This window comes from Pygocentrus nattereri, chromosome 26 (genome assembly GCF_015220715.1).
Source record: "Pygocentrus nattereri isolate fPygNat1 chromosome 26, fPygNat1.pri, whole genome shotgun sequence".
In the NCBI taxonomy this organism is placed as follows: Eukaryota; Metazoa; Chordata; class Actinopteri; order Characiformes; family Serrasalmidae; genus Pygocentrus; species Pygocentrus nattereri.
The window spans coordinates 17,269,465-17,280,460 of record NC_051236.1 but is presented as its reverse complement, the minus strand read 5'-3'; the positions used below and the strand labels follow the sequence as shown (position 1 = coordinate 17,280,460).

Genomic DNA, 10,996 nt, shown 5'->3' with positions numbered 1-10,996 from the left:
TGCCGCATGTCATCTTTTTCAAATTCAAGGACATCTAAGGTCAGAGACTGATTCAGAGAATAAACTGACTGAGCATATATTGTAGGAATACAGCTCACTATAGGACCATCGTCCTTTCATAGAAGCCTTGATCTATATGAGAAGAATGTGAAAACACTTCAGTTATCCACACTGCATGTCTGAAAGTATCCAGACATGAATCAGCTACTAGAATATGCACCCAACGCTGACACAGGTGTGCTACTATACAGCATATAATCTCCACAGAAAACTGTGGCTAATAGAACGGGATGCTCTGAAGCAGCTGTACATGCACCTACATAAGTCATGTCCAATGCCAAGTGTCAGAGGGCTATGAAGCCCCCCAGCATTGGGCTGTGGATCATTCCCAATTGTGACTGAGTGAGACTTTGGAATGAGTTTACAGTGTTTGTGATTCAAAACTTATAATTCAACACCAGTAGCTGAACTGACTAATGCTCTCGTGGCTGAACGCAATCAAATCCTCACAGCAATGTGCTAAGGTCTAATGTAAAGCATTTCCAGCAGAGTAGAGGCTGTTACTGCAGCAAAGGACACTGATGGTCAAATTACGTGTTGTTGATTTTCTAAGTGAAAGTAAGTTAACACATCCTCCGATACAGATAACACAATTAAAGATGGAGCTGTTCTGCTGATTTTAGAGCACAATTTATTTATTTATTTATTTATTTTGTTTTGCTGAGTTTCACATTTTGGAAAAGTTACACATAAAATATAAAATGTGCAATAACTTTTGCACAGGCCATGTTTTATGTTTTGTTTTTAATCTGCTATGTTGAATTCATGAAATAAACAGTAACAGCTTATTAAAGTGTGCGAAAGTGTGTTCTTTGCAGAGAATGTGTACTTAAACCTGATGAACCATTTCCAGACAGATTTGTCATGGCTGTTTTAATGAAAGTGAGATGAACTCTCATGAGTTCAAAAGGAAAGAACATTGGATGACAGAGGTCACCAGAGTAGCCTAAAACTACACTCAGTGTTGATAATTCCATGAAATTATAATTCAAGAGGATGAAAAAGTTCAACTGAAGTTCTCTAGGTGTTGTTTTACTCATTACATATATATATATATATATATATATATATATATATATATATATATATATATATATATATATATATATATATATAGTACTGTGCACAAATGTTGAGCTTGCCGCTATATGTAGGTCAATGTGCTTGGCTAAACAGTACTTTATTGTGTTATACCTTAACAAATCAATGCAGTGGCTGGGGTCACTGAGGAGATACCTGGAACCAAACTTTGCTCTTCAAACTAATTCTTAATATGTCAACTATTAATTATTCCCTTTTACTGTATTTATGCTCATTTCCATGTATGCTGTTGACAATATGACAAATGAGTGATCTGCAGAGACAAATTGTTTTGTACAGTACTGTATGCATATATTTATGACTGAGACTGATACTAAAACTTGCATTTAGAAAAACTATACTTAGAAAAGTATTTTTAGTCTTCAATTACAAAATATTTTGTATGTTTCACTAATTATGAGAGCAAAGTTAAAATGTTTAATTGATTTTTCTTGCATTAAATGGATCTGATCAACAAAAATGATTTATATGATACTGAATATTAACTCTAGCAGATGTGAATCATATTTTTGGATGGACAAAAATGGTAAATGCAGGCAAATTATCTGGTACAGAAATATGTAGCATCCACAAATATAAGCCTTTTTCTCATTTATCTGAACTATTCCCTTCATTAATAATTCCTTTACACTTTCATTGTCATTAAATATGTATCACGTCACTGTGAAGTGAGGTAATTGGGTTTGTTACCCTGAGGCAATACCATGCAATAGAGGGTTAAGTACCTGTAACTAAGTAAACATTATTGCACGCTTCTGTTTGCGATGCAGGCTACAGTCTAACACGGGGCAGCACGACCAAGTTTGAGTCAATGACCTCCAGATGGCGATACCAACAAGAGTATTTCATGCATATGTTGGGGTAATGTGTTGCCTGCGGGGAGCTGAAATGATCGCAGTCTGCTGTGCGTAGTCATACCCTGTGTTTGAAGCTGAGTTGTGGCTCTTAAAGGAAGGGTTTGCTGTTTTTTCAGAACAGACCATGTTAAAACTTTGTTGTCATCATTATATGTATGTTGACCAACACTTTGCTGATATCTTTAAACCATTCCTCAACAAATTAAAAGGCAATAACACTGTTGTTCAAAACATTATTAGATCGATCTCATGTGACTGTACAGGGAGTTTCTAATTTCGAAAAGGAGATTTATCAGGCTTAACTGACTGCCCAATCAAACAGAGTTTAAGCCCAGTGAAAAGCAGCAGAGCAGTGGTCAGTTGGGAGGTGTTATGCACTATTATATATAGTGGGAAACAGTGACCACATCCTTTACCCCCTTAAATGACCAGGGCCCCTCAAGCAGGCCCAAAGTAATTATACATTTCTAAGAACAGCTCAGCCACTTTTCACTAAGGTTCTTATAGCAAGGTGTGAAATATGGGGCCTCCTGAATGTCTCAAATTCAAAATTCTTATGCTTCTGTCTTCTTAACTGACTATGTAGCACTTAAGGGCCTCAGGGTGGCACAGTAGCTAATTAATTCACCCTGTTAGTTCTTCATAGCCTTGCAGCTGTAACTGTACCTGAGCCCTTTTATGAGGAGCCTGGCCACTGCCTATTCCCACCGTTATATCAAAAATAGGACTGCTAATCGTGAGTGAATCCTCAATGAATGGGAGTAAGTGGAGCGCAATGGCTAAAAACGAAAAGTTAAAATAGTTTCTAATCACTCGCCCAGAGCGTTTCTTTCATTTTAGAAAGTAAAAGGTAAATGTATTTCACTAAAAATGCAAAGAAAACTCACCTGTATATTTACTTTTTTCTACAGAAAACGGGTTTTGGGCATCAGGAGGCGGGCATTACTGCTAGAGCCTGACGATGAATTGGCGAGCGGAGCAGCTCATTGGCTGATCGCGCTCAGTGACGTCATGGACACGCATGAGGCACCTTTTTGAAACTCCTACAACTCGCGTTTAAAAGCTCTTAAAATATAACAGCAGTGTTCAAATGATTTATGATATTCAGTGTTCAGGACGTTATTGCAGTCTTTTACATTAAAAATGTTTAGGTTTTTATAAACTATGATTTTGCTCAAATGTTCCATATCAACCCATTCATTTGGGACGCACTCGGGAGCGCCCTCTAGCGTTTGAGAAAACCGTAAGACACTGCAGAGCGGTAATTCTCCTCTATACAAGTTCTCTGTCTGCCCAGGACAGCTTTGAAGAACTTCACAATATGTTGTAAAGCATCGTAAATCTGAAAACGTGTACCGTCGCAAAACGTTGGTGGAAAGAATGACTTGTTACTCAATTCTCGAACTGAAGACACTAAAGAGGATTGGTAAGACATTAATTAATGAGAGGAAGAGTGCATTACTAAACTAGAAAAGAAAAGAGCATTTTTAAAGAAGACATGTTGAACCAAACATTTGTTGTCAGTGAAGATAGCACCAGCGCTGCTAAGGCTACGTTGGCGGTTAGCTAACGCTGGGGCGTCCAACCAACATGGGACCCCAAATACCGAGGAGTATGTCACACACTGCTGAATAATAAGCCTTAGTATGGGATAAGCCTGGCATTAAAAGGGGTTAGCATCTTCTCTACAAGCGTCTCATTCACAGCAGGTATGTGGCAGTAAATGTCAGAGGCATGAGTCATATTTTGACTGATTTGCACTTTTCTGTGTATTTTGAAACGTTAATGTTAGGGAATGTACTTTTACTCCGTTCGATCTTAGTCATTCACAGTCGTTCAGTTTATTGTGTTCAGTTTCATTCTGCTCTGTTGCTCCTCACATCTCTTACTTTTGAGCTTTAGCATTTAATTTTGAACCAAACCCGTACAGCCAGAAGTTCAGTTCCAGGGCTGATAGCTTAGATGCTGGATGCAGTAAGAAGTTTCCCTGCTGTTCTTTTGGGAACTCAGTACTTGTCGAATTTCGACCTGATACTCTTTAACTCCAGCTTGTTTTTCCGAGGTGCTTTACTTTTATTTTATCCATTATTTCATTGAAGAAATGTTTAGCCTGAGTCTGGCAGCCTTGCCGTCCTGACAGCGGCTTTACCTCACTTACCTCGCAGCATTCAGTGAGCTGCTTAAAGGAAAAAAAACAGTTAAGGGGAATTCCAGCTTTTTCATTTTCAGCACAAAGCACTCGTTGACCAGTAATGAAAGGAATGCAAAGTTTTGAAGAAAATTGTCCATACTAGGAAAATGGACTTCCCTTTCAGTATTAGTGATAGGAACCAGGGATCATTATGTCTACAATGCAAAAACGCTCTGTTTGTTATCCAAACAACCAGTAACCCTGAGGTTTATATGTACTGTTGATGCTAAAATTATACTAGTTAACGGGATGTGTGTCACTGACTTTTGTTGCGTTAAGTTACTGTTAGAAGTTAAACTCAAAATGACCTCAACTTTTTAAACCAGTACTGTCAATTACTATTTGTTTTAAGTGACAAATCTTTTTGACCGTGTTTAAAATACCTTTAGATGCTTTAAACACTTCGGGTTGATTTATTCCTTCTGTGCACTCGTTAAGATTTTATAAGCGCATTATTCACGACCCATTAAAGCAATCCAAAGGACTTTGTTTACATCTCAGCAGAATTGTGGTTCAATTCTGAAAAACCGGCGGAATTCCCCTTTAAGCCAGGCGCGAGGATATAGGGGCGGGGCTGCAGAGGCGCAGAACGCGCGCTGATTGGCTGCGGCGGGCAGCACGCTCCGTTTTCCTGGAAAGTTCTGAGAAGGCTTTTGGGCAGAGCGCCTGTAACGCTAACAGCGCTGAGGGTGCGCTGACATACGCCCGTTTGACACGGCTGCTAAACTGTGTCCCGCACACCAATAAATCCCCCGGTTAGTCATGACACAACTCGCCTGACTGTGTGTCTCTAAAGTCTCTGAGACAACCGAGTTTAAAAAAAGAAAGAGAGACAAAACGCTCGCCTACTGGAAATGATTCACTGCGTGTGAGTGAGAGGGAGGCTCGCGCTCGCGCTCGCGTCAGAGGCGATTCCGAGAAAAAAGCCTTCCTGGAAGTGAGGCGAGCTCAGGCGGCCAAACCCTACAGGGTTTCATCGGTTCACTTTTAGGATATTAGCAGGCGTAACACCTCTCATTTCCACAAGCCATGTCCGCGGCCGTTTCGCTACCAGCTCAGCTTCTGCTTCATTAGTGTATTATGAGCCGTTTATAACGTCGGTCTGTCTTTTTTCCCACACAACGGAGCAGAGACGCTGCTGAGGAGGATCCGGTCTGAGACGCGCATCGCCCTCAGGGCTGGATTTACATTTTTTGAAGCCACGGCAAACTAGACCCCTCAGGAGCGGACAAGAAACTTTCAGAGACCGTTTAGGATTCAGACTTTGAGATCAACGATGATTCTCTGCGTTCAAGGGTGAGTTCAGTCAGATTATACGCAGTATGAATGGAAACATGTGAGTGGGCTTACACTGTCATTATTCAGTGAGTCTGTTCACACCTTAGTCGCTAATGCAGGCTAGTCGCAGTGCCTCGAGTGTTTAGAGGCACTGCTTCGTTCTCCCGGGGCTTTGGTGTCTTTATTGTCTTTATTTTATGGTAAAGTTGCCTCTAATTGTCTTCTGTTCTACCTATGAAGCTTGATGTTCAGATTTAGGACTGGAAAAAAATCTCGATAATCTTATTCTTACACCGAAAACGCCAGAGGAGTCAAATCGAAAGCTAAATCGAAAAAAATAGCTTTCAGTGACATGAATAAAGCTGCAGGAAATCCAATAGGCTTGCCCTAAAAAACAGTGTCGTTAGGAAGACTCGCAGTTCTTAATTGTAATTTGTTCGCTTCATTCTTTCATCAGGCTAACAGAATGCATTTTGTTTAGTACATATTTTTTTTAATAAAAGTAAGCCTCACAACGGTTATATCATAAATACTGTAGGCTATTCTAGCTTGTCCCAGATTGAGTTGCCTCTTTGACGCAGTAAATCAATAGACATGGACAGGCTATCCAAGAACAGGACAAAGAGGGGAACAATGATGTATTGTTCTCTGTAAAGTGGTTCTCTGATAATCCGCTGTGATTATTTGATTTTTCTTAGACATAAAAATACTGAGTCAGTAGGACCAAAAGATTTTTTTTGATTATTATTACATTTTTATTGTTTCTCCTCACTTCTTTCTTTTCAGTCCAAGAGCACTGTTGCCAGACTCTCAAACTCAGGTGGTTCCTCTTGGGGTGTCTGTCATCTCTTCCTCTTCTCCAAGATGTCTTCACAATGCCACCAAGATATGGGACCCCTCCAAAGATCTGCGTGCCATTGCCAGCACATTCTGTTATCTAGATGCATCAGGTAAACAAAAATATTAACACACACACACACACACACACACACACACATATATATATATATATATATATATATATATATATATATATATATATATATATATATGTATATGTATCTCACACTATATGGACAAAAGTCTAAAGTATTGGGACACACCTCTTAATCATTTAATTTAGGTGTTCCATTCAGTCTCTTTGCCACAGGTTTATAAAATCAAGCACCGAGCCATGTAGTCTGCCTTTACAAACATTTGTGAAAGAATGGGTCATTCTAAAGAGCTTACTGAATTTGAGTTTAATACTGTAATAGGATGCCATCATTGCAATGAGTCAGTTCATGAAATTTCTTCCCTCCTAGACCTTCCACAATCAACTGTGAGTAGTATTATTGAATAGTGGAATTGTTTAGGAATCACAGCAATTCAGTCACAAAGTGGCAGACCACATAAAGTTACTTAGCACTTGGCCATGCCACAGTAGGCTCACTTAGTGCATAAAAGTCACCAACGCTCTGCTGACTCAATAACTGTAGAATTTCAAACGTCCTCTGGCATTAACATCAGCACAAAAACTTTGCGCTGGGAGCTTCATGGCATGGGTTTCCATGGCTGAGTAGTTTCATGCAAGCTAAGTACAATGACAAACATTGGATGGAGTGGTCTAAAGCACGCCGCCACTGGACTCTGGAGCAGTGGAAGTATAATGTGTGTCTCTGTCTATAAAGACACAGTTAAGTCAGTTTGGTGTAGAAGAACATGACTGACCTGCATAGAACCCTGACCTCAACCCCATTGAACACCTTTGGGATGAGCTAGTCATCTGAACTGAGTCAGGCCCTCTCTGGATGAATGGGCAAAAAAGTCCCACAGACACACTCAAAAATCTTATAGAAAGTTGTTTTAGCTGCAAAAAAGGAAGAGGGGGTCAACTCCACATTAATGCCTATGGATTTTGAATATGTCATAAAAGCTCCTGTACTTACTTTTGTCCATATAGTGTATGTACCTATACAAGGATAGCCTGATTTGGGTGTAAATCTGCTGTACTTTGTTGAAATGAGGTTATGCAGACAAAATGACTTCTAAACTGTAGAGGATGTTCTCTCTCTAGACCACAGCTCAGATATGATGTAGGCGTGTGGAGATATAGAAACTGCAGAGGATGTTTTATTGTCTTGCAGCTGACGTTGATGAAAGAGGGTTTCTGTTCTTGTTTTTTTTTTTTAGGGTGGTACTGGGGCGCCATCACTGCTGGCGAGGCCCATTCGGTCCTTCAGGGGGCACTGGAGGGCACGTTCCTGGTGAGAGATAGCAGCCACCCGCTCTACATGTTGACTTTGTCTGTCAAAACGGGGCGCGGGCCTACCAACGTCCGCATTGAGTATAGCCAGGGATGCTTCCGTCTGGACTCCAGCTCCCCAGCCAGAACCAGGCTGCTCTCCTTTCCTGACGTACCCAGCCTCGTGCAGCACTATGTGGGCTCCAGGAGAGGGAAAGAGGTGTCCGAGGAGGACGAGAAGGATTCCAAAGTGACTCCGGTGCCTAAGGAATGTGCGGTGCTACTAAAGCTGAAACGTCCACTCCACCGTCCCCAAGCTTTCCCCTCTTTGCAACATCTCACACGCTTGGCCATCAACAGATATACAACCTGCCCAGAAAACCTGCCTCTACCTAGGCCAATACTCCAATACCTACAGGACTACCCTTTCCAACTCTGAAAACAACATGACAAACACATGGCAGGGTATAAGGAAAGGAGAGGGCACTGACGTCATGCCAGTTAAGCCTGCAGGCATGGGAATCAGTCGAAAGCGCACTTCCAATAAAAATGGGGCTTTTGGCTCCCAGTCCAGTGGTCGCTACTTGTAATGTTCTAGAACAATCTCTCCTTTGATTGTTAAGCCTAATTTATGATCTGGCCAATGCTTTTTCAGGAAGTTAAATTAACCTTTATGTTCCAAGAACTGACTGTCCAAAACTGTAATGGAACCTAATGGACTTGTGAATGACAAATAGGTGAGAAAGAAATTGGCAGCCAAGCTAACGTTCTTCGGTGCAAATGGAGAGAAGAATTTTGTTCATAGAAATTATACATTCATTATACCAGTCATTATACCAGAGACGCTGGGTGGACTTTGTAAAGACAAAGATTGGGAGTTCGCCATGGATTTGTTGCTCCCTGCACTGTAGCCTTTGCATAGGATCATTTCACATATTTAAGAGATTCTTAGAGAGAAGGTATAGAGTTTGAAGCAGTCAGTGAGCTGTACAGCTTGTTACCTGACTGCTTGATACATGGCACTGTCAAGGCACATTCAGTAGAAGCCCTGTCTCTCTTTTTTTCCTTTTCTTTTCATTTTTTTCTTGTTGAAATACATTCTGGTATATCTGACTATATTAATCAGTTCAGATTAATTTATTTTTTTCTATCCCCACAATGTGGGTGTTGTATATAATTATGGACAAAGATCCTTTTCATTTTGTAATAAAAATTAACTTTATTGAGCCTTCTGAGTCTTTCCAATTTATCTGATTTACTTTGGTCTGACCCTGAAAATGATTACATGTTGTCATTGTCCAAAAAAAAAAAAAACCCACAACTATCTATTTTTGGTGATTTGTATTTTTCTGTATCATTTGTACACAGCAGTCCTTTACACAGTGATAATTCTATGATGAATGGACCAGCAGAATTGCTCCAAAATTTCCTGGAATAAAATCTCTTTACATTATCTCATATTAAAAGCCAGGAACGTTTGTGCCTTCTCCTGTAAAGCTATCATTTTGGAGGTACATGTTTTTCTTTGGACAGTGACAATATATGCACTTTTTTATTTTTTTGTACTTTTAGTAGATCTCCCAGTGTTGAAATGTTCACCTTTCTTTATCCTTCTATCTGCATTTCAATTAACTGAACATTTAAGGAAACCAGGGATATGAACTTGTTTTAAACGTAAAAGAGCAAATACTTTTTTACAGTGTATTTAAAAAAAAACAAAAAAAAACTTAAAAGTCTTGGTGAAAATGGTAGGACCTAAAGTCCATAGACTATTCCAGTTTGTGGCTGGGTAGAAAAGAATTTTAAAAAGGCAACTCTGAGGCTGAGAAATGAAACGTGAACGCATGGAACTATGCAGTGATAAACCAGTGAACGAAAAGTTTTTTCTCCCGACATAGATCTCTGGGAAAACAAAGAAAGTGTTCTGGGAAAGAGAATGACCTGGAACACATTAATACGTAAGAGAATCAAGCTGAATCTCTTGTCTTCCAGGTACTGGCTTTTCAGTAAATGCATATGTGGATGAGTAAATTGGCTGTCCACTCACAGAGCCATCTACTGCACGATCATTGTCATAAACACATTAAAATAAGGATCCTGAGAGGTTCACCAGAATAAAACCCTTTTTATACAAACATTATTCATCTTATTCAAAATAAATACTACTCAAAAATGCATTTGTAAATGTTAAACTAAATATTACAGGGCACACAATCACACGGTGGTCAAGTAATCTGACTTCACTAAATTGTTATATAAAAATAGTTTTAAATTTAATTTGCTTTTCTTTCTAAATCAACTTGAGTTAAAATGAAGGACACAAAAGGCAGTGGAAAAGCCGCAGTCCTATTCACCAGCCTATTTACAAACAGTCTGGATTTTGCGGCTTCCAAAGCTTATTACTTTGGAAAAAAGTGAATGTGGCAATCAAATTCATGGAAGAGAGAGGGATAGTGATGTTTAACTAACGAGAAAGAGAGAGAGAATGATAGCGTGATCAATTTTCTCCTTCTTCTCTCACTGCAGGTCTTTCTCAGCAAAATTGTGATTAGAATTTCCAAGAAAGCAAATATATCTGAGTAGCTCAAGCTTACATAAATACACTGGCAACGTAAATATATGGAGGACCATAGAAGGTTTTTTAAGGTTTTCTCTACATTTGTCCCCTCTAGCGGTATTAACCTCAGAAATATCATCTGTAGTGGTTATTAAACTGCTTTGTTGGAAATCATAAGTTATTACAAACCTTTTTATAAGTGAATACAGTCTAGCCTGCATGCAGTGACTCACAGTAACAGAAAGAATATAGTGTTCACTTTAAGCAGTATTGTTGGGAATATGTGTTTGTGCCTGTGTGTTTGTTCGCTAGCGAGTGAGTGTGCGGCAGGCCGCCAGCTGTTTCGCAGAATGCACACACTGCTTCCAGGGAGAGGGTAGTGCAGCATCGGGAGGGGGAGTTCTCAGAAAAGGCCTCAATAATTACCTTCAGCCTACTGCACCCTGCCACACACACACACACACACACACACACACACACACACACACACACACACACACACACACACACACACTTTCTCACATGCACAAACGCACTAAATGCAGTCTCACCACAATAAACCACAGCCACATACAAGAAGCCATAGCCAGACATGCAAAGTGTAGGAGGCACTGCGCTAGTTGGTTGCGAAGGAAATAAGAAAAACAATTGACAATCATAACAACAGAAATGGTTAAGTAGTAGGGCTGCCAGATGTTGTTCATTTCACAAAGAGATAACCAGCCTTT

General features: G+C 39.9%; 1 protein-coding gene across 1 annotated transcript; it reads left to right on the top strand.

Annotated features, from left to right (window-relative positions):
- The first annotated feature begins 4,880 nt into the window (after positions 1 to 4,880).
- cish (cytokine inducible SH2-containing protein) lies at positions 4,881 to 8,938 on the top strand. The gene is made up of 3 exons (XM_017712641.2): positions 4,881 to 5,505; positions 6,274 to 6,437; positions 7,660 to 8,938. Exons 1-3 carry the CDS (start codon positions 5,486 to 5,488, stop codon positions 8,148 to 8,150), a joined length of 675 nt encoding a protein of 224 aa, XP_017568130.1. The 5' UTR covers positions 4,881 to 5,485; the 3' UTR covers positions 8,151 to 8,938.
- Positions 8,939 to 10,996: the final 2,058 nt, after the last annotated feature.

Coding starts and splice junctions, on each gene's coding strand:
- cish (XM_017712641.2), top strand. CDS start 5,486: ATGATTCTCTGCGTTCAAGG. Junction 5,506..6,273: donor ATGATTCTCTGCGTTCAAGG/GTGAGTTCAGTC, acceptor CTTTCTTTTCAG/TCCAAGAGCACTGTTGCCAG. Junction 6,438..7,659: donor CTGTTATCTAGATGCATCAG/GTAAACAAAAAT, acceptor TTTTTTTTTTAG/GGTGGTACTGGGGCGCCATC.